Source organism: Mustelus asterias, chromosome 6 (genome assembly GCF_964213995.1).
Source record: "Mustelus asterias chromosome 6, sMusAst1.hap1.1, whole genome shotgun sequence".
NCBI lineage: Eukaryota > Metazoa > Chordata > Chondrichthyes > Carcharhiniformes > Triakidae > Mustelus > Mustelus asterias.
This window is the reverse complement of record NC_135806.1, coordinates 16356576-16380519: the sequence shown is the minus strand read 5'-3', so window position 1 is coordinate 16380519 and position 23944 is coordinate 16356576. Positions and strand designations below refer to the sequence as shown.

Here is a 23944-nt window from a genome sequence, read left to right as displayed (position 1 = left end):
GTGCACGATTCCTAAGTGCTGCATTTTTTAGCTCCCGATAGTTCAGTGTATGGAGACACTGATTCATAGATAGCGGCTGAGTTTCTTGGTCGTTCTTTGAAATGACTCAGTTCAAACCGAGGTGCATGTGGAAGAGAAATTAAGAGTCATTAAAAAATTAAACTGAAAAAAAACAAAATAAGGGGAAACTATTTTAAAATTCAAACTCTAAATCAACATTACCAAATAATTTCCTTGGCCTCCATGTAGGTATGTAACTATATTTATTTCTTGATTCTAAAGATGCACACTCCTTTGAACAGAAGAAACCCTAGCACAATGGTGAATTTACCGCAGTTTAAAGGAATGCTGGTCCGTCTATATTTACATTTTGTTGCACTTCACTACTCACTGAAGAATGCTTTTTCTACGGAGGAGTGAGGACTAGGTTGGGAGGGCTCGCATGACATCTTAAAAATTAATTCTTGGGGTGTGGGCTTCGCTGACAAGATTGGCATTCTTTGCCCACCCCTTGGTTGTCCAATGAGAAGCTGGCGGTGGGCCCGGCTGGCTGACCGTTGGGCGTGACCGCCTCCCAGATTGATGTTACGCACACCGTGAATTGATCATTTTTGCTCCTTTGTTTAACCAAAGAGGCACAAAATGTCCCTGAGCTTTTCTCCATTTCGTTAACCCCAGAAGGCCACATCCTTGTTGGTCACAACTGATCCAAGTGTGAGAAACGGTAACATAAAATCACAGTATTGCATATGGCGGCTCAAATTGGCTACTAAAGTATTCCGGGTCTCACAGAACACAATTCTCCATGAATAAATGTGGTTTCTTCACAATATTATGCAGTGGCAATTTCCAAATTCGCGCACCGCTAGCAAACCTTTTTCGGAACTTATCATCCCAATAACCACCTTATGGTACAGTAATGCACACTCTCTAAATCATCATCATTTAATGCATCACATGTATTCACATTCACGGCATAGTTGATTCGTGAAACTGTTCAGCACCCGATATTGTTCCTTTCCTTCTATAGTTAACAGAACTAAGATTCTAATCTCTGGCAAGTGTCAATGAGATCCTATATAATAGTGAAATTACCCTCCATTCTTTGAAGGAATTTATGCTCGAGCAGGTTTGGGCTAGAAGGGGAGAATTCAAAATTAGAATCTGATTCTTTAGCCAGTTCCTGTGCAAACAGCCACAGGCCACACAACATTTGGCACTGGCCACCGAAGACCGCTTGGCATGGGTTACAAAGACAAACTCCTCTCATCGTTCTGAAGGAAGTGTCACCTCTGTAGACATTTGCAATATTGAATCCTCCTGTAACCACGAAAGATTGTTACGACACCCACTTGATAAGTTTTTTTTTGCTGTACAGGCAGCATCAGCAATTTGTCCGGCTGAACTGCAGCGACACTGTGGCGGGACGATCGCTTCCCCGTGGGCTGTGAAAGAAGTCCGAAGCGATCCTGCCCGGCTGACCATGGTGGGGTAGCAACCAGTCCCCATGAATTTGGTTTAGTGCCCGAAGAGTGTGGGCGGTGCCAGCAAACAGACTGGAAAAAGCAGCAGCTGTGCTTAGTGAAAAGAGCACAAGAGAGTCAAACTTTCTGCAAACTCATCCTCCCATCGAATCTCTCATAGAGTCCACTTTTTGAGCAAGTTCCTTAAAGGTTGGACGCCGAGTCGACACAGTGTTCCAGCATTCCATCATCATCGAATACATCTGAGGTGAAATACGATCAAAATTAGAAAATAAATCTGAGAACATTGTACCTCATCACCATCACGCTGCTAAAATACCTTTTAAAAAATATATATTAAAGTCTTTTCAAAAGAACATTTGTGCTCAACCAAAGTGCTAGAAAAATGAATATTCCTCCACCACTCCTTCAAGGTAGCACAATGGTTAGCACTGCTCCCTCACAGCGCCAGGAACTCGGGTTCAATTCCGGCCTCGAGTCACAGTGCGTGCGGAGTTTTCACTTTCTCCCCGTGTTTGCGTGGGTTTCCTTCGGGTGCTCCGGTTTCCTCCCACACATCCAAAGATGTGTGGGTTAGGTGCAATGCCCCTTAGTGTGTCAGGGGGATTGCAGGGTAAATGCATGGGGTTACTGGGAGAGGGCCTGGGGGGATTGTTTTCAGTGCAGGTTTGATGGGCCGAATGGCCTCCTTCTGCACGATTCTTCATTAGCGGCCATCAACATCAAGCACTTATAGACTTGATTTACTGCAAGTCAGTTTTATTTTAAGACTAAGCTTGGAAGATCAGTCTGGCCCTTACACCAGTTTCTTTGAGTGAATCTGCCCATTTAGAGCCTAACCCAGTGGAATTATGAACAGCATTGTGGTGCACATGCACATTAACAACGATTCGAGTTGGATGAAGGTGTGTGGCAGGAAGCTCATATTAAGCACAGACACTGTTATTGACCATAGCAGTGGTTGAATGGCCTGTTCCTGTGTGCGATGGAAATTCCATTTAATCTTAAATAGAGCCCGCACTCATTTCTAAGAATACCTGGAGTTTAAAGTTTATTTATTAGTGTCACAAATAGGCTTACATTAACACTGAAATGAAGTGAAGTTGCCACACTCCGGCACCTGTTCGGGTGCACTGAGCGAGAATTTAGCATAGCCAATGCTCCTAACCAGCATGTCTTTTGGACTGTGGGAGGAACCTGGAGCACCTACGGGGAGAACGTGCAGACTCCTCACAGATAGCGACCGAAGCCGGGAATCGAACCCTGATCCCTGGCGCTGTGAGGCAGCAGTGTTAACCACTGTGCCATCGTACCTCCTACAGTGGAGACCTTCATCCCATTATCCCATTAGAATGAACTGGCCCGGACAAATACCAAGAAAAATCCCCTTCCTTTCCCAGTAGTAAATTCATTCATGAATTGAGTTTAGATAATTGGCACCCAGTTCCTCGTGAATTCAGACCCCAAGCACAAGCCCTCACCATCATTTGATGATACATCAGCAACCTCATTCAGAAGCACATCCTGGCTTGAGAGGGGTGGGGTGGCGGGGGTGGGGCAGGGGGGGTCAAGTGGTGCATGGGGTGAGGCTTCCATCCCCTCCATTAAATAAGACCTCAGGGCTGTAACTTGGTTGCTAGTTTTTAATTGGTCAATAATTACTTTAAACAATAGTCTAAATCACTACACACTATTTTTATAAGTGCACTTAGCCCAGTTTTGCAAGAGGCAATGGCCTGGTATTATAATCTCTAGACTATTAATCCAGAAACTCATCTAATGTCCTGGGGACCCGGGTTCAAATCCCATCATGGCAGATGGTGGAATTTGAATTCAATAAAAAAATCTGGGATTAAGAATTTACTGATGACCGTCAGATAAACCATCTGGTTCACTTATGTCCTTTAGGGAAGGAAATCTGCTGTCCTTACCTGGTCTGGCCTACAGAGTCAAAGCAATGTGGTTGACTCTCAACTGCCCTCTGAAATGGCCGAGCGAGCCACTCAGTCCAAGGGCAACTAGGGATGAACAATAATTGGGACTGGGTGGCAAGGTGGCACAATGGTTAGCACTGCTGCCACACAGCGCCAGGGGCCCAGGTTCGATTCCCGGCTTAGGTCACTGTTCGTGCAGAGTCTGCATGTTCTCCCCGTGTCTGCGTGGGTTTCCTCCAGGTGCACCGGTTTCCTCCCATAGTCTAAAAGACGCGCTGGTTAGGTGCATTGCTAAATTCTCCCTCGGTGTACCTGAACAGCTGCTGGGGTGTGGCGACTAGGGGATTTTCACAGCAACTTCATTGCAGTGTTAATGTAAGCCTACTTGTGACACTAATAAATGAACTTTAAACTTTAACTTTAAATGCTGGCCAGCAGGTAATGCCTATGTGCCACGAATGAATTTAAAAAAATGAAATGACAGCTAACTACTGAGGGCAGAGTTAAAGAGAAAGCAGCTCGCAATCAGTACCACGTCAGGACACCCGATTGGATTCGGCAGCCTTCTATCCACTTTAAGAAGCTCAATCAAATGGAAGACAATCATTTGCCCTTGCTTGTCACTCCCGATCATGCGCATGAATTCCTGCAAATTGCAAGCAAAAATAAAAATTCACTAAATCAAATTCATCAAAGGAGAAATATCAGAAAACTAGTTAACATTTAAATAAGCAATACTTAAAAACTACCAAAATAAAACATCAAACAGTGAATAAAAGTTCAGAACCTGAAAAGATGGCGCCAGAGCGAGACGACTTCTTGCGAACTGTCCCAAGCACACCCTCAAATTCAATCTTTTACTCTCTTTCTATGCTTTTAAAACTGAACTCTAACTCTCTTCTGGTCTTTCTCTACACCCTAGCTCTGACTGTAACACTATATTCTGCACCCTCTCCTTTCCTTCTCCCCTATGTACTCGACGAATGGTATGTTTTGTCTGTTTAATGCACAAGAAACAATACTTTCACTGTACCCCAATACATGTGACAGTAAATCAAATCAAATCGTGGTAGTAGCACTCGTGAGCCTTGAACAGTATTTTATATGACAGGCAGCACTGTCATTATAAACCTAAGCAGGGCATCTGATTGATTCGATCGAAGTCGGAGACTCACCGATGGTGGACTTTTAGTCTTCTCGCTGTAAGTGAATAACTCGTATAGCACCACTCCAAAACTCCAGACATCTGAAGCCACTGAGAACTTGTTCTCCATCAGGGACTCCAGTGCGTACCTGTTTCAGAGAGTGATAGAAACGTCATGTACTCAACCATTACAACCTGAACGCTTCTGCTATATGGAAACAAAATCCCAGATGACAACATTTTTAATTCAAATAATCATTTTCTCTTCAAGTCTATAAGATTTGTGCACCATTTTAAGACTGAGGCAATTTCTAGAATTCTTCAAAAGGCAGATAAGTAGCAGGTACATGATGCACTAATAGGGCCAACATCTTCCTACTCCTGGTGTGGAAGCAACCCACTTGCAGATGCACATAAGAAGATCAGAATGTAAGTGCAGGCTATTCAGCCTTTTGAGTCTGCTCCACCGATCACTAAGATAATGGTCGGTCTTTGACCTCAACCTGACCTTTCCACACTATTCCCATATTGCTTGGTGTCCAAAAATCTTTCAGTCTTTACCTTGAATACATTCAATAACTGAGCATCTACAGTCCTCTCTGGACTATAGAATTCCAGAGTCTTCTTATTCTCTCCCTCACCAACACACAAGGAGAAACAAAATTGCCCAATTTATTGAAATAAGTTAACACAGCTGGAGTACTATGTATAGTTCTGGTCACCTCACTATAGGAAGGATGTGACTGCACTAGAGGGGGTACAGAGGAGGTTCACCAGATTGCGGGTGACACGGTGGCACAGTGGTTAGCACTGCCGCCTCACAGCACCAGGGACCCGGGTTTGATTCCCGGCCTGGGTCACTGTCTGTGTGGAGTCTGCACATTCTCCCCATGTCTGCGTGGGTTTCCTCCGGGTGCTCTGGTTTCCTCCCACAGTCCAAAGATGTGCAGGTTAGGTGGATTGGCCATGATAAATTGTCCCTTAGTGTCAGGGGGACTAGCTAGGGTAAATACATGGGGTTATGGGGATAGGGCCTGGGTGGGATTGTGGTCAGTGCAGACTCGATGGCCTCCTTGTGCACTGGGCTGGAGCATTCAAGCTATAAGGAGAGACTGGATAGACTTGGATTCTTTATCTTAGGGCAGCGAAGGCTGAGGGGGAACATGATTGAGGTGCATAAGATTATGAGGGAAATGGAATGGGTGAGTGGAGAGCAACTGTTCCCCTTGATTGAGGGGTCAACCACGAGGGGGCATAGTTTTAGGGTGAGGTTCAGGAAATTCAGAGGGGATTTGAGAAAAAAATAATTCACTCAGAGGGTGGTGACAATCTGGAATGCACTGCCTGGGAAGGTAGTGGAATCCGGAAACCTTACAACCTTGAAAACATACTTGGCTGAGCACTTGAAACATCAAAACATTCAAGAATATGGGGCAAGTGCTGGAAAATGGGATTAGCGCGACTTTGGTGGTGGTTATTGTCGGTGCAGACTCGATGGGTCGAAGAGCCTTTTCTGCGCTGTACGAATCTATGATTCTGTGGCCGGAATCTTGCGGCCGTTCACGCCGGCGGGATTTTCCTATCCCGCTGCAGTGAACGGAGATTTGGCTGGGCGCCAGGTTCTTCGACCTCGCTGCAGCGGGAGCGTGGCATGAATGGCAGGCAAAATTGCACTCAATGTATCTAAGTTGTAGGGGAGAATAGTTATTTTTAATAATTGCTGAAAAATGCTGCTTTTTTGTCAGGCTAATTTTGAAATGTTAAATAGAGGAGGAGGCTTGAAGACTGTAGGAGCACAATGAAAATAGTAAATAATTCCGGGTGGCTGAAATGGTAAAGTTTAAAGGTATTTATTAGTATCACAAGCAGGCTTACTGCAATGAAGATACTGTGAAAATCCCCACTCCAGCGCCTGTACGGGTACACTGAGGGAGAATTTAGCTTGGCCAAGTGGCACCTAACCAGCTCATCGTTTGGACTGTGGGAGGAAACCGGAGCACCCGAAGGAAGCTCCCACAGACACAGGGAGAACATGCAGACTCTGCATAGACAGTGACCCAAGCCGGGATTCGAACCCGGATCCCTGGCCCTGTGAGGCAGCAATGCTAAACCACTGTGCCGCCGTGCCACCCCAGTACAAGTAGAAGAATGAGGAAAAGGGGGGTTATTGGGAGAGGTTCCCTAGTAACTGGGATTAGTGAATAATCTGTGACCAAAAGGCCCTGTGCCCTGGCGTTGAGAGACCAGAGTTGGAATGAGGCGCTTTGTCCTCAATTCAGGACCTCATGTTATGCTTGTACAAAAATAAGAAAGATACCACATTTAGAACTGGGCTTACCAAAAGATTGGACTTTCCCCCGGTTCCTTCACCTTGTAATATTCTTTGTCTTGTGGTAAGACCTTGGTCAACCCAAAATCACCAATTTTCACCCGGTTTTCATTTTCCACCAGGATGTTGCGCGTTGCCAGGTCTCGGTGAATGTATCGCTTGGTTCCCAGATACTCCATTCCCTGCAACAACAATCCAACAATACCATTGTCCGCATGAGTTAAATCAGTGGCGACTTCTTGGAAAGGGCCCATCCGTATCTGGGCTGTGCATTTGCTACAAAATGAACCAGCTGTTTGCAATTTTGGGTTGCAGATGATTCTGTCCCCTGAAGGTTCAGGGTTGTAATTTACAGATCTTTTGGCATGACAAATAATTCAAACTCTGGTTGTGAAATAAAACTGCCAGTGCAGTATAGTGGCTGAAAGTGTTGATCTGCAGCCATTTGCACTAGCACGAATCAATTCCAGCCTCCCGGACTACCTGGATCCACTACAGTTTGCCACAACAGGTCCACAGCAGATACCATTTCCCTGGCCCTGCACTCAAACCTGGAACACCTAGATAACAAGGACACCTATGTCAGACTCCTATTTATTGACTACTGCTCAGTCTTCAACACCATTATTCCCATGGAACTCATCTCCAAACTCCGTGGCCTGGGCCTTGGCTCCTCCTTCTGCGACTAGATTCTGAACTTCCTAACTCACAGACCACAATCAGTAAGGACAGGCAACAACACTTCCTCCACGATCATCCTCAACACCGGTGCCCCACAAGGCTGTGTTCTCAGCAACCTACTATACTCTGTATACACCTATGACTGTGCGGCCAAATTCCCCTCCAATTCAATTTCCAAGTTTGTTGATGACACCACCGTAGGGGGTCGGATCTCAAACAATGAGATTTGGAACTCTCCGGCCATTCACGCCCCTGTGCCGCTGCCAGCGAAGATGGAGAATTTGGCACTCAGCCAAATCTCGGTTGACTGCAGCGGGACTGGAGAATCCCGCAGGCATGAACGGCTGGAGTATCGTGCCCCATGTTCCATTATCATTTCTGTTTCTCGCCTCACCAATATACAAACAAAAGAAGAATTGCACCATTTTTTGAAATAAGTGAGCCAAATGGCAGGGGAGCAGGAAAGCAAAACACTGCAGATGCTGGAAATCATAGAATCCCTACAGTACAGAAGGAAGCCATTCGGCCCATCAAATCTGTGCCCACCACAATCCCACCCAGGCTCTATTCCCGTAACCGCCATTTACCCTGCTAGTCCCCCTGACACTAAGGGGCAATTTATCATGGCCAAACCACCGATCTTTGGACTGTGGGAGGAAACCGGAGCACGCGAAGGAAACCCACGCCGACACGGGGAGAATGTGCAAACTCCACACGTACAGTGACCCGAGGCTGGAATTGAACCTGGGTCCCTGGCGCTGTGAGGCAGCAGCGCTAATCACTGTGCCACCATGCTGCCCAATCTGTAATACAAACAGAAGTTGCTGGAAAAACTCAGGTTGGTAGCATCTGTGGAGAGAGAAACAGAGTTAGCGGAGCTGATTTTACACCTGTGTTTGCCATAAGCACAAACAGTGACATGGGCGCCAAAACCTTGTGAAATCAGAAAACGAGACCCTCACCAGTGAGATCACAACGTGCGATTTCCCCGCCCCTCACCACTGACACAACAATGTTCCTGCCCAAAAAGGGTGAGAATCTCATTTAAATAAATTTAAATGTATCTAAAGGGCTTCCCCACCATCTGTTCCCCCCAGGTAAGGAATTTCCCTCTCGCCGACATGACATCACGCTGACTAGATTGACAACATGGAAAAAGAATAAGAGAAGCCTCTACTGTCCCACCTCATCACCGTATCTCATCATTCATCCATTTCAGCCTTTGACCTGCTGGATCACTCAGCTTTTCGCCTGTCTGTATCCGGGCGGAGGGCTTTCCGAAGGCAGTCGTCATTCGCGACCCCTCAGAGACTGAAGTTGTCCATGTTCAAATGCAGCAAGACCTGGATAATACCCAGGCCGGGGATGACAAGTGGCAAGTAACATTTGTGCTACACAAGTGCCAGGCAATGACCATCTCTAGGAAGAGATGTGTGGGTTTCCTTCGGGTGCTCCGGTTTCCTCTAACAGTCCAAAGATGTGTGTGTTAGGTGGATTGGCCACGCTAAATAGCCCTTAGTGTCAGGGGATTATAGAAATAGAAATAGAAATAGAAATAGAAACCCTACAGTGCAGAAGGAGGCCATTCGGCCCATCGAGTCTGCACCGACCACAATCCCACCCAGGCCCTACCCCCATATCCCTACATATTTACCCGCTAATCCCTCTAACCTACGCATCCCAGGATTCTAAGGGGCAATTTTTAACCTGGCCAATCAACCTAACCTGCACATCTTTGGATGTGGAAGGAAACCGGAGCACCCGGAGGAAACCCACGCAGACACGAGGAGAATGTGCAAACTCCACACAGACAGTGACCCGAGCCGGGAATCGAACCCAGGACCCTGGAGCTGTGAAGCAGCAGCGCTAACCACTGTGCTATCGTGCCGCCCACTCGGATTAGCACGTGGCACTGGTAGTATTCCTGAGATCACTACCTTTGAAGTCCTACTTTTCCATTTTACTTGCTAACTCCCTATATTCCACTTTGAGGGCCTCATCCCTTTTTTATCTATGTTGTTTGTACCAATCTGTAGCAAGACCACTACCTGTTAGCTCTCCCCTCCAGAAAGTCCTGCAACTGCTGCAAGACATTCTTGACCCTGGCACCAGGGAGGCAACATACCATCCTGGAATCTTGTTTCTGATCACAGGAACAACTATCTATTCCCTTGACAACTGAATCACACATAACTATTGCAGTCCCACACTTTTCAGTCTTCCCTGTACAGCCGAGCCAACCATGTGGAAGAAATTTGTCTGCTGCTGCTTTCCCCTGAGAGACCATTCCCATCAATAGTAGATTAGCAGGGTAAATATGTGGGATTACGGGGATAGGGCCTGGGTGCGATTGTGGTCGGTGCAGACACGATGGGCTGAATGGCCTCCTTCTGCACTGTAGAGATTCTATGAATTCTGTACTCAGCGCTGAATCTTCCACTATCGACATCCTGGGGGGAGAGATGGTTTATCATTGACCAGAAGCTGAACTAGACCATCAATATAAATACTGTGGCTACAAGAGCAGGTCAGAGGCTGCAAATTCTGTGGCAAGTGACTCAGCTCCTGACTAGCCCAAAGTCTGTCTACCACCAACAAGTCAGGAGTGTGATGGAATACTCCCCACTTGCCTGGATGTCTGGTTTGTCTAAGAGACAAAAGCAATTACATGTCAGCAGTAATCCCTGGCCTGTAGGGTACCTCGTGGATGTGAAAGACATCAGATAAATGCAAATCCTTCCTTCTGGAACATCACATGTGACCGGCAAACTGTGACCTCTACCTCAAGTATCAAAAGTAAAACTAAACACACTAAACACCAGTAATAAGTAGTGATGGGAACGCATGATTAACAAAATATTTACAGCGTAGAAACATCCCATTCAGTTCATCAGGGGCTTGTGTGCATTTCGGTCCGACATAAGCAAATCCTCTGCTGCCCTTTTATCAGTATATCCTTCTACACTATTGCCCTAGTGTTTATCTAGCTTCCCTTAAATGCACTCTGAAGAAGTGTGATATGGACTCAAAATGTTAACTGTGTCTCTCGCTCCATAGATGCTGTCAGACTTGCTGAGTTTACCCAGCATTTTCTTTTTTTGTTCCCTTTAAATGTATGCACTATTTGCATCAACTGTTGTTTGTGGTACCCATTCTAACCACTCTCTGGGTAAAGAAGTTGCTTGTGGAAGGATTTCGGTGATCATCTGTAAATCTGAGGGGTAGCACAGTGGTTAGCACTGCTGCCACACAGCACCAGGGACCCGGGTTCGATTCCCGGCTTGGGTCACTGTCTGTGCGGATTCTGCACATTCTCCCCGTGTCTGTGTGCGTTTCCTCCGGGTGCTCCGGTTTCCTCCCACAGTCCGAAAGACATGCTGGCTACGTGTGTTGGCCATGCTAAATTCTCCCTCAGTGTACCCGAACAGGCATCAGAGCATGGCAACTAAAGGATTGTCACAGTAACTTTGATACAGATTTAATGTAAGCCTACTTGTGACACTAATAAAATAAACTTTAAAACTTTAATTGAATATAAATTAGAGAGCAGTTAATTAAACTCATTATGGAGTACCTAATGAGCTAACGCAAGGAGACTTCACCTGGCAGTGCATTTTAAATGTAGACAGTATTTGTACTGAAACTCAGCTAGCTTGGTATGGTTCCTGCTCTGACCAAGACCACAAGAAACTACAAAGGGTCTTGAACGTAGCCCAGTCCATCACGCAAACCAGCCTCCCACCCATTGACTCCATCTACGCTGCCTTGGAAAAGCAGCCATCATAATTAAGGACCCCACGCACCCCGGACATTCTCTCTTCCACCTTCTTCCGTCGGGAAAACGGTACAAAAGTCTGAGGTCACGTACCAACCGACTCAAGAACAGCTTCTTCCCTGCTGCTGTCAGACTTTTGAACGGACTTACCTTGCATTAAGTTGATCTTTCTCTACACCCTAGCTATGACTGTAACACTACATTCTACACCCTCACCTTTCCTTCTCTACGAATAGTATGCTTTGTCTGTATCGTGCGCAGGAAACAATACTTTTCACTGTATATTGATACATGTGACAATAATAAATCAAATCAAAGCTGCCCGTTCTTCTATAGTAATGGATTACCTTGCAGATCTGAGAGGCATACGCAAGTAGTTTCTTGTGATCAATACGATCTTTATTCTTCTGTAAATAGTCACGTAAGCTTCCGTGAGGTAGGTACTCCATAATTAGTTTCAGGTTTTTCCGCCCTGTTTAAACAAAAACAAAACTCGTTGGTGTGAGAATCCAATATTGTGCATATAGAAATTTGTGTTTTGAGAGATTGTATACTTTCATGGGTTCTGGGCATCGCTGGCAAGGCCAGCATATGCTGAAATAACTGATGCATGTAAAAATGGTATAGCAATTATCATGGGGATTTTAATCTACATGTCAATTGGTCAAACCAGGTCGGTCAAGGCAGCCTTGAGGAGGAGTTCATAGGATGTATCCACGATAGCTTCCTTGAACAGTATGTAATGGAACCAACGAGGGAGCAAGCTATCCTAGATCTGTCCTGTGTAATGAGACAGGAATAATTAATGATCTTACAGTTAGGGATCCTCTTGGAAGAAGCGATCGCAGTATGGTTGAATTTAAAATACAGATGGAGCGTGAGAAGGTAAAATCCAATACCAGTGTCCTGTGCTTAAACAAAGGAGACTACACAGGGATGAGGGAGGCATTGGCTAAGGTAGACTGGGAGTAAAAACTTTATGGTGGGACAATTGAGGAACAGTGGAGGACTTTCAAAGCGATTTTTCACAGTGCTCAGCAAAAGTATATACTAGTGATAAGGAAGGACTGCAGAAAAACAGATAATCAGCCATGGATATCTAAAGAAATAAAGGAGGACAACAAATAGAAAGAAAATGCATCCAAAGTGGCAAAGATTAATGGGAAGCTAGAGGATTGGGAAATCTTTGAAGGTCAAAAGAAAGCCACGAAAAAAGCTATAAAGAAAAGTAAGATGAATTAGGAGAGTAAACTAGCTCAGAATATAAAAACAGATAGCAAAAATTTCTACAAATATATAAAATGAAAAAGAGTGGCTGAAGTAAACATTGGACCTTTAGAGGATGAAAAGGGGGATGTAATAACTAGAAATGAGGAAATGGCTGAGGCATTGAACAGGTATTTTGTGTCGGCCTTCACAGTGGAAGACACAAATAACATGACAAAAATTGATGACAGGAAGGCTATGGCAGGTGAGGACCTAGAAACTATCATTATCACGAAAGAGGTAGTGTTGGGCAAGTTAATGGGGCTAAAGGTAGACAAGTCTCCTGGCCCTGATGGAATGCATCCCAGGGTACTAAAAGAGATGGCGGGGGAAATAGCAAATGCACTCGTGGTAATTTACCAAAATTCGCTGGAGTCTGGGGTGGTTCCCGCAGATTGGAAAACAGCAAATGTGACGCCACTGTTTAAAAAAGGAGGTAGACAAAAGGTGGGTAACTATAGGCTGGTTAGCTTAACTTCTGTCGTAGGGAAGATGCTTGAATCTATCATCAAGGAAGAAATAGCGAGACATCTGGATATACATTGTCCCATTGGAAAGACACAGCATGGGTTCATGAAGGGCATGTCATGTTTGACTAATTTGGTGGAATTCTTTGAGAACATTACATACGCAGTGGACAATGGGGAACCTGTGGATGTGGTATATCTGGATTTCCAGAAAGCATTTGACAAGGTGCCGCACCAAAGGCTGCTGCATAAGATAAAGGTGCAGTGTTACGGGTAATGTATTGGCACGGATAGAGGATTGGTTAACTAACAGAAAGCAAAGAGTGGGATAAATGGGTGTTTTTCTGGTTGGCGATCAGTGATTAGTGGTGTGCCTCAGGGATCAGTGTTGGGACTGCAATTGTTCACGATTTACATTGATGATTTGGAGTTGGGGACCAAGTGTAGTGTGTCAAAATTCGCAGATGACATTAAGGTGAGTGGCAGAGCAAAGTGTGCAGAAGACGCTGAAAGTCTGCAAAGGGATATAGATAGTCTAAGTGAGTGGGCGAGGGTCTGGTAGATGGAGTACAATGTTGGTAAATGTGAGGTCATCCATTTTGTTAGGACTAACAGCAAAATGGACTATTATTTATATGGTTAAAAATTGCAGCATGCTGCTGTGCAGAGGGACCTGGGTGTCCCTGTGCAAGAATCACAAGGTGTTGGTTTGCAGGTGCAGCAGGCAATTAAAAAGGCAAATGGAATTTTGTTCTTCATTGCTAGAGGGATGGAGTTTAAAAACAGCAAGGTTATGTTGCAGCTGTATAAAGTGCTAGTGAGGCCACACCTGGAGTACGGTGTACAGTTTTGGTTTCCTTACTTGAGAAAGGATACACTGGCACAGGAGGGGGTGCAGAGGAAATTCACTCGGTTGATTCCGGAGTTGAGAGGGTTGGCTTATGAGGAGAGACTGAGTAGACTGGGGCTATACTCATTGGCATTCAGAAGAATGAGGGGCGATCTTATAGAAACATATAAGATTATGAAGAGAATAGATAAGATAGAAGCAGGGAGGTTGTTTCCACTGGCGGGTGAAACCAGAACTAGGGGACATGGCCTCAAAATAAGGCGGAGCAGGTTTGGACTGAGTTGAGGAGGAACTTCTTCACACAAAGGGTTGTGAATCTGTGGAATTCCCTGCCCAGTGAAGCAGTTGAGGCTACCTCATTGAATGTTTTTAGGCAAGGATAAATTTTTGAACAGTAAAGGAATTAAGGGTTACGGTGAGCGGGCGGGTAAGTCCATGAAAAGATCAGCCATGATCTTATTGGATGGCGGAGCAGGCTCGAGGGGCCAGATGGCCTACTCCTGCTGCTAGTTCTTACGTTCTTGTGTGCCGTCCCTAATTGCCCTTGAACTGAGTGGCTTATTGGCCATTTTTGAGGACATTTAAGAGTCAACCACATTACTGTGGCTATGAAGTCACATGTAGGCCAGACAGGGTAAGGACGGCAGATTTCCTTCCTTAAAGGGCAGTAGTGAACCAGATGGGTGTTTACAACAATCATTGATAGTTGTTACAGTCACCATTACTGAGACTAGCTTTATATTCCAGATCTACTAATTGAATTTAAATTCCACTATGGCCCATGAACATTAACGTGGGTGTCTAAATAACAAGCCCACGGACGTTACCACTTTCTCACCATCCCCCCTCAAGGCAGCACCTGCAACAGTGCAGGAATCCTTCAGAAGAGCACTGGGAGCAACAGCATGACTCAATCACTCAACTCTCTAGAGTGCGATTTTGTAGAATCCTACAGTGCAGAAGGAGGCCATTCGGCCCATCGAGTCTGCACCAACCACAATCCCATTCAGGCCCTATCCCCATAACCCCATGCATTTACCCTACCTCGTCCCCCTGACACTAAGGGGCAATTTTACTATGGCCAATCAACCTAATCCGCACATCTTTGGAGTGTGGGAGGAAACCGGAGCACCCGGATGAAACCCACGCAGACACGGGGAGAACGTGCAAACTCCACACACAGGCATACCACCCAAGCTGGGAATCGAACCCGGCTCCCTGGCGCTGTGAGGCAGCAGTGCTAACCACTGTGCCATCATGCCCGCCTGCAACCTCTTCATTCAGAGGTGGGTGTGCTACATATTCAGCAATGGGTAGCGATTACCTACACCCAATCTCTCCTTGAATCGCAGTGATTGCCATACTGAGCTCCAGTGACTTTTGCGTTCATGATCTGCTTCGACGCACAGATCTGAGTTTGAACGTGCCACTCTGGCCATGGCTGAGATTGATCCAGCCAGCGGGGCTGGCTCCCACTCTTGTCCTTTGCATGGGGATTTCTCCAGCAGCCATGAAGTGAAGCCCAAAGGGAATTATTTCCGTGGGGGAGCTGGAACGAGGCGACAACTTTGAACATTTGCAGCGTGACTCTCAGTGAGGGATCACTGTGTGTTGAAGCTTTACAGCTTAGACTGATTTGACTTACCAATGCTGTAGCACACGCCTTTATACTTGACAATGTTGTCGTGCTGCAGGGACTTGAGGATTTCGATTTCTCTTTCAAAGTCGCGAACGTGTTCGGCCGTGCTCTGCTGCAGCTTCTTCACTGCCACCACGTCGCCCGTGCTGTCCTGGAGTGGGTCATAGCGGCAGAGCTCAACACTGCCAAAGTTACCCTGCGCAAGAGGAGGAACGCTGGATTAGGCTGCCGAATGGAGACACGCACTTTGTTTCGAATGAAAACTCCACAAAATATGGACAAAATATATTGAACCAGAAGTGACACGTGAAGATGAGTGGGAGTTTGTTCAGGTTCTCCTCATGGTTCCACTCTGTAAAAATGACTCCACACTCAAACATGTACCGTCGCGCTTACCAAAAAGAATTAGACTCATTTTGAAATGACCTTGCTGAAGGAAAGTCAAGTGTTGTCAATAGAATCAAAGGGTGGAATTTTACCGACACGTCCGCCTGAGGTTCGTACAATCCCGCCCGAGGCCAACGCACAAAGTCGTTCTCCAAGCCTTGCCCGCCCCCGGAATCAGGGAGGGCCTGCCGGTAAAATTCAGGCCATAGAATCGCTACAGTGCAGAAGGAGGCCATTTGACCCACTGAGACTGTACCTACAATTCCAACCAGGCCCTATCCCTGTACACTACGTATTTACCCTGCTAATATCTCTGACACTAAGGGGCAATTTAGCATGGCCAATCAACCTAACCCACACATCTCTAATGTGGGAGGAAACCGGAGCATCCAGAGGAAACCCACGCAGACATGGGGAGAACATGCAAACTCCACACAGACAGTGACCCAAGGCCGGAATTGAACCCGGCTCCCTGGTGCTGTGAGGCAGCAGTGCTAATCACTGTGCCACCTTGCCGCCCAATACTTAAAAGTTAAAGTTAACTTATTGGTCATAGGTAGGCTTATTTTAACACTGCAATGAAGCTACTGTAAAAACCCCCTAATCGCCACACTCCGGTGCCTGTTCGGGTACAATGAGGGAGAATTTAGCATGGCCAATGCACCTAACCAGTACATCTTTTGGACTGTGGGAGGAAACCCGAGAACCCGGAAGAAACCCACGCATACATGGGGAGAATGCACAAACTCCACACAGACAGTGACCTGAGGCCGGAATTGAACCCGGGTCCCTGGCGCTGTGAGGCAGCAGTGCTAACCACTGTGACACCGTGCCGCCAAATCCTTGTGTGTTTTTGGACTGCCTCCTATTCATAATTTAGAGCAACATGTTCTACAAACTAGGTTACTCTTACAAGTGTTTGACCTGTGCAGCAAGATAAATTAACTGGAATTCAGATTGAAGTGGTAAACTACATGAATCATTACCTTGCCCAACTGTTGTAAGAATATAAGATGCCGTTCCTCAAACTGGGCTGGATCGTCGCTTGCACAAGCACCAAGGAAGCCAAGAGCCCCACCTCGCACGTTTGGTAGTAGGTCGCTTTCAGCCAATAACTCATAATCTGTAGGACAAACAATAATCTGCTTCAGAGAGAGCTTTCAATTTGATAAACAGCCTCTTCTCTATTCGCGGTCTCTTGCCTTCATGGGGATATATGATCAAAAATCAGAAGAGACTTGAATGTTTATGTTGTTTTTGCACCAGGACCAGACATCATTTTTTATTCATTCATGGGACATGGACATCTCTGGCTGGCAAATATTTATTGCCCATCCCTAGTTGCCCTTGGGCAATTGTGAGTGAATCACATTGCTGTGGTTCTGGAGTTACATGTAGGTCAAACCAAGTAACAAAAGGCAGATTTCCTTCTCTAAAGGACATTAGTGAACCAGATGGGTTTTTCTGACAATTGTTTCATGGTCATCAGTAGATTCTTAATTGAATTCAAATTGAATTAGATTTCTTAATTGAATTCAAATTCCACCATCTGCCGTGATGGGATTTGAACCCAGGTTCCAAACATTAGCTGAGATTCTGGATTAGTAGCCTAGCAATAATACCATGAAGCCATCCCAAAGTGATTTACAGCCAATGAAATACCTTTAAACAATGTAGCAAATGCACCAATCAATTTGTGCACAGCAAGCTCCCACCAACAGAAATGTGTTAATGACAACATAATTTTTTTTTGTGTAATGTTGATTGGGGGATAAATATTGGTCAGGACACTGGGGGTAATTCCACTGTTCTTCTTTGAAATAGTACCATGGGATTTTATACATCTGCCTAAGGGAGCAGACGGGGCTTTGGCTTAATGTCTCATCTGAAAGATAGCACCTCTGACACCATAGCACTCCCTCGGTACTACACTGGAATATCGGCCTAGATTTTTGTGCTCAAATTCTGAAGTGGGACTCGAACGCACCACCTTCTGACTCGGAGGCAAGAGTGAGGGCCTCAGGCACGAGAGGGTTTACTTTCTTCAGGAAACATTCAAGAGAAAAAAAGTGCTCAAATGCCAATGCTGCACTCTGAAGTAAAGTCGCTTGTATGGCAAAGTTATTTAATGTGTTTATGGAAAGTGTGGCCTTAATTTCACAATAGTTACTACTTCATAGAGCACTGAAGGCCAACCAAAATATTGGTGTGTTTGAAGAAATCATGGAGGTTTGAGGCCAAGGGATTGTCCTTGTGTGGTGATTTCTCATTTTAACTCCACCCTAGTGGATGTTCCTTTTCAATTGGCTTTCTTTTCTAGAGTCTATAAAACATTTTCCACAGAAACTGAGCAAACCCACGATAAGGTTTGAGAAACTCGAAATGAACCCGAAAGCCAGGCAGACAGGCAGAGGACTGAGAATTGGTAGACTTGTGAAAATTCCATTTGGGAACATGTCCTGTGTCAGGGTGCTGGACCCAAACCCCAATTATGAAGCCAGACTAGACCTCAACAATTATCTCTTTTGGCATACACATGAGGAAAGGATGCTTTGCCTCAGGAATAATTTCACTGATAGGCCTGGCTGAAACTTATGCTTCAACTGGTCATGGATATTCTCTTAAGAAAGATCTTTAAAGTTTATTTATTAGAGTCACAAGTAGGCTTACATTAACACTGCAATGAAGTTACGGTGAAAATCCCCTAGTCACCACACTCTGGCGCCTGTTCGGGTACACTGAGGGTGAATTTAACATGGCCAATGCACCAAACCAGAATGTCTTTCGGACTGTGGGAGAAAACCGGAGCACCTGGAGGAAACCTATGCAGACACAGGGAGAACGTGCAAACTCCGCACAGTGACCCAAGCTGTGAATCAAACCCAGGTCCCTGGCAATGTGAAGAAGCAGTGCTAACCACTGTGCCACCCTATCTTTACCAGTCAAGCCAACCCCAAACTACGTGGTTTGAAAAATGCGTCAGTGATCAAAGCAGATGAACAATGGGAGGTGATACAGTTTGATCTCATTCAATTGGCTTTGCTTCAGAATTGGGAGGAGGAGGGAGTCACACACCTGGGGTGAAGAGGCTGTTCAGGTCACGTATTATGGCTCGAAATGAAGGCCGGAAGTCTGGGTCATAGTTCATGCACTGATTGATGAGGTTAGCTAGCTCTAACCACTTGGGGGCAGGAAGCTGATGCTTATCCTCGTAAAACTGCAGTTTCTGTCCAAAGAGAAAGCAAACCATTTCAACACGGGTTAAACAGATTTCCAAAAGTCAACGCCAGCTAACAGATGGTGCTTCAAACTTCAGAAACGTCCACACATTTTCAATGAAGGAAAAATAGAAATTATACATGAAAGAAAATGCCAAAGGGCTGACAATCCCAAAGGCAAAAAGGAGCAAGCTATCATTGTCAAAGGTTCTTGTAGCTAAAGGGATCAAGGGATATGGGGGGAAGCCAGGATCAGGATATTGAATTTGATGATCAGCCATGATCAATGTGAATGACGGAGAAGGCCCAAAGGGCCAATTTCTTTTATTTAATTCATTCGTGGGACATGGATATTTATTGCCCATCCTTCATTGCCTTTGGAGGGCACTTGAGAGTCAACCACATGTCAGCCACACACCAGGTAAGGACGGCAGATTTCCTTCCCTGAAGGATATTAGTGAACCAGATAGGTTTCTCTGACAATTGACAATGGCTTCATGATCATCAGTAGATTCTTAATTTTGTTTATTGAGTTCAAATTCTGCCATGGCAGGATTCGAACCTGGCTCTCTAGAACATTAGCTGAGTTTCTGGATTAATAGTCTAGCGATACCACGAGGCCATCGCCTCCCTGCTTCTAGTTTCTACGTTCCTATGTTTCTAAAAGTCACAACCTATCTATAAACTAATATATGTCTGCTCACCTTGCTTTCCAGTAGATTTGAACCCTTTAAGGTTTGCTTCATTGTAAAAGAATACTTCAAGAGGTTTCATATCCAAATACTCTTCGTAACAAAGCATAATATTCAAATACTGTCCCGTCTTTTTACAGATACTGCCTGATCTACTGTATATTTCTAACATTGTCATTCTTCTTCCTCTTTGTTAGTTCAATGGGAATCACAAACAAACCTCACAGGTGGAGACACAGAAATCCTCACCATCCTTGTCCTTGCGGGAAGGCACTGTTTGCCTGTGCCCTGTTTTTGCACTGTGACCAAGTGCATCGTATTTAAACCTGGTCCAACTCACCCTCGTGGAGTCAAAAGGACCAAGCGGTTTATCTCCACCACTGCAAATCTCCCACAAAGTGGCTCCAAAACTCCACTTGTCTGTGGCCAAGCTCAAATTCTTAAGATCCTCGATGCATTCGGGTGGCACCCAGGGAATCCGTTCAACTAGAACTGCAAAAACGAAACAGATTGTCACACGACTGGCAGCAAGCTGACTAATACTTCCTGGCATCAGAACGTAAAACTAAAATTACATTAATCAGAAACCTACACAGCGCAACCTCTAAAACATATTGACCAGAACTCTACCGCCACGGAATCGGAGTGGGCGAGGGTCCGACAACGGAAATCTCTGTTGACCTCGGGCGGGAATTTCCAGTCTTGCCTGAGCGAGGCTGTTAAATCCTATCAAAAGCCCAGCAAACATGGGCTCTCGGACTAAAAGGGAATACATTTAAATACATATGTGATTGGTGATATTATTTGGTTAAGGAAAAATTTACCACATGCAAATGAATTGTTTTGACCTCAGCATGAGGATTTCCACAACACTTTCCACAGTGTTGCCTGTGGAAGTGACTGGCCACGAACACATTCCTCAGAAGGACATTCGCGTCGCAGACAATAGACATTTTCGTATTCATCGACCTTGTAATATTTCAGGGCAGCAAGATTGATCTGCGTCCTCTTTTTTGCCTGGTTTTTCTTTGGTATGGTGTAAGACCTCGGGGTGAATTTTACCATTTTGAGCCGAATCTGGGCGTCAAATAGATCCGCGCCTGGAATCCTCTTTCCAGCGCGCCCATACGCGTTTTGCCGGCTCCGGCCCAATCCGCGCTGTGGCCGGGGCTTAGCGCTGGCGGACCGATCAGAGCTCTGAACTGCGCAGTTTGAAAAAAATCTGACAAGAGTGTGCCCAGGCGCGAAATAAGAAGCAGAAAGCGGAGAGAGCGGCTCTCTGACGTTCATCCTCTGGTCGGGTGGGGGGAGGGGGCTGGGAGGGGAGGGGGTGTGATGTCTCATCCTCTGGGGGGGTGGGAGGGGAGGGGGGGGTGACCGATCAATGTGTAAGGAATACATGAAAAAACAAGTTAACTTTCTTTGGATGAGAAAGTCACTCACAATCTGCAGTATATTTAGAAAAACTTTCTACTGAATAGATCCTTTAAATCCTCCAACTGCTTTCCGGCAAAGAGCTGCAGATCAAGGGAATACCTTCTTTGTCCTGAATCTTAGCCTCTACATTTTCAATAGTACCTGAGGGCTCAACCTCGAGGGTTATCGTTTTCCCTGTGCAGGTTTCCACAAAGATCTGCATTTTCAAATTCTATCCACCAACTCCTTTTCCCTGAGAGGTGCAGCATCCAAAGAGGATGAAAAAGACTTCAGTATGAGGATGAAGATAACTGAAAACGCTTCCAGTGCGCTAATCTGCAATCTAATTGTAACCACGTTCAATGTCAGAGAAACATAGGAAATAGGAGCAGGAGTAGGCCATTCGGCCATTCGATCCTGCACTGACAATAATCCCACCCACGCCCTACCTCCGTAATCATCAAATTCAATATCAGAGGTTCTTCTCTTATTTCTGGGAACTCTACGAATCAGGACTCGCTTTTTTCAATCACCTATTCACAAGATAATTCATAGATATCAAAGAAACTCTACAGTGCAAAAGGAGGCCATTTGGCCCATCGAGCCTGCACCGACAACAATTCCACCCAGCCCTATCTCCGTAACCCCACGCATTTACCCTTTTAATCCCCCTGACAGTAAGGGGCAATTTATTGCGGATAAGAAAGTCTGCTTGGCCCATCAGGGGGTTGAAATCTCCCCCAAGCTCCCTCTGGCGGGTTCAATGGCAGCTGGGAATCGGGGAGGGGGGAAATTTGCTGTGAGGCCCAAGTATCAGCTTTATGCCAGTGGGATCTTCCACCGCTGCCCTCCCTGTAGCAGATCGGAAAACTACTTACTGAAGGCTGGTGTGAAACTCAATGCATCCTGTTAATGGGATGCAGGTAAAGGCTCGATCAGCCATGTTGGTGGGAAAGCACACCGGTGCGAAATGCGTTTGGGACAATGTGGAGTGCAGATGTCAAGATTAACCTGAACAATACCTGGAGCTGCCTCCAGAGTTCAGGATTGAGGCTGACAGCAATGCTGGAACCCAGAGCACGCAGCAGTGGGATGGGGGAGCATCTATAGGTTGACCTGTGTTCTACTGGGGGTGGTGGGGTGGGGGTGGAGGGGAGTGGTCCATTTTTCATCCTCAGAATGTTCCTAAAGATCCATCTTCATTCTCAGGAGGTCCATCATCCTGCCTCATGGTACACCCGGAGATCTATCTTCATTCTCAGGAAGTCCATCTTTTTTCAATAGTGGGTCCACAACCATGGGCGCCTTTCCAATAGCGCTCCCAGGTAGGATGGTGGACTGCAACGCTATCATGTCTGCCCCACCACGGAATATGGTGGAAAACTTGCTGTTGGTCAAGGACTGACTGTGCAAACCGAAAAAAATCGGTAACTTGAACTATATTGTTAGTCTCTGTCAAGCATATTTCTTGATTATAATGCAAGCAGCTGAAACACTGGCACTGACAGAGATCATTATTGTGCATGTGCAGCAAGTGCTTCCCAAGTGTTGCAGCACAAATAAACACAGCCTTTGGCTAAATGATTCAATATTTCATTGACTTTGATGATTGGTGAACTACCTTGCTTAGACATGTTTCGCATTAAATGGCTAAATGTCTCTCAACCACATCCACTTTCATAAAATAAGAACAAGCAAAGGCAGGGTTGGATTTTGCTTGACCTGACACATCAGGAATGAGTCTTACACACGAGTTTGTCAGTTACTGAGACACCAGAAGGTAACAGGCAATATCCCACCTGAAATCAAACTTCAGGTCGGGGAAGAAAATGATGAAAAAGGTGTAAGAGGAAGATGGAGAAACTGTTCTGTAGTTATCCCCATCATAGCAGACGCAAGTTATTACCAGTCAGCATGTTGAACTACACAGAATACCCAAAGCTTGGATGTAGTCCAATGTGAATGGGAAGGTCTACCCTAAAATAACCGGGGCTGAAACATGCAGGTTGTGACAATTCCACGCCTAATTGAAACAAAAGCTGCTTCCCTGGGCAACACTCCCCAAATAGGCCAAAAAACTTGCAAGACCGCCTCCGAATTGTAATGAGCATTCCTCAGGATACAACCAACAAGTGCACACACTAACAAAGAGATACTTCAGATAACTAAAGTCAAACTTTGCCAAATGAAAGATCACCCATGCATAGAACAGCACCTGGGAACCTCGCTCCCAGTCCTGAATGGTAGATTGAAGGATCCAAACGGGTACGTAGATTCTAAGCACTCGAAAACAGGCAGGAGCTGCAATACTAGTTGTTTTATCACAGGGTCCACAACAGTGTATACGTGTGCTTGGTGGGTGGGGATGAATGGTGTGGAATCAGAGTGAAGAGTTGAAGCGAAAAACACTGAGTCAATGCTGAGATCATCAATAAACTGCTGTGTCATCCGAAGTTAGGTTAACTTCACAGCAAAGTAGTATTTCCAGTTCAGCTGGAATACTGTAGACTTTCCGCTATTTCTTATCAATTGGTGGAGAGAAAGCTCGAATGTAATGAAGCAGAAGTTTATTATACACATTCAGTGTCTCAAAACCGACAACCTCAGGACCAAGGCCAGGCCGGATTTCAGATCTTGTCCGATTTCGGGTCGAATGGTGCGG

At 45.6% G+C, this 23944-nt stretch overlaps 1 protein-coding gene across 1 annotated transcript in view; it reads right to left on the bottom strand.

Annotated features, from left to right (window-relative positions):
• Nucleotides 1-245: 245 nt before the first annotated feature.
• LOC144494773 (tyrosine-protein kinase JAK2-like) overlaps nucleotides 246-23944 on the bottom strand; it is a 58387-nt gene continuing 34688 nt past the window's right edge. Inside the window, exons 9-17 of the mRNA XM_078214089.1 lie at nucleotides 20207-20358; nucleotides 19032-19182; nucleotides 16943-17079; nucleotides 15576-15765; nucleotides 11695-11819; nucleotides 6901-7073; nucleotides 4594-4711; nucleotides 3951-4064; nucleotides 246-1726 (exon numbers count right to left, since the gene is read on the bottom strand). Of these exons, the coding sequence (XP_078070215.1) occupies nucleotides 1619-1726; nucleotides 3951-4064; nucleotides 4594-4711; nucleotides 6901-7073; nucleotides 11695-11819; nucleotides 15576-15765; nucleotides 16943-17079; nucleotides 19032-19182; nucleotides 20207-20358 (1268 nt within the window). The 3' untranslated portion in view covers nucleotides 246-1618. The remainder of the gene's footprint in view (nucleotides 1727-3950; nucleotides 4065-4593; nucleotides 4712-6900; nucleotides 7074-11694; nucleotides 11820-15575; nucleotides 15766-16942; nucleotides 17080-19031; nucleotides 19183-20206; nucleotides 20359-23944) is intronic.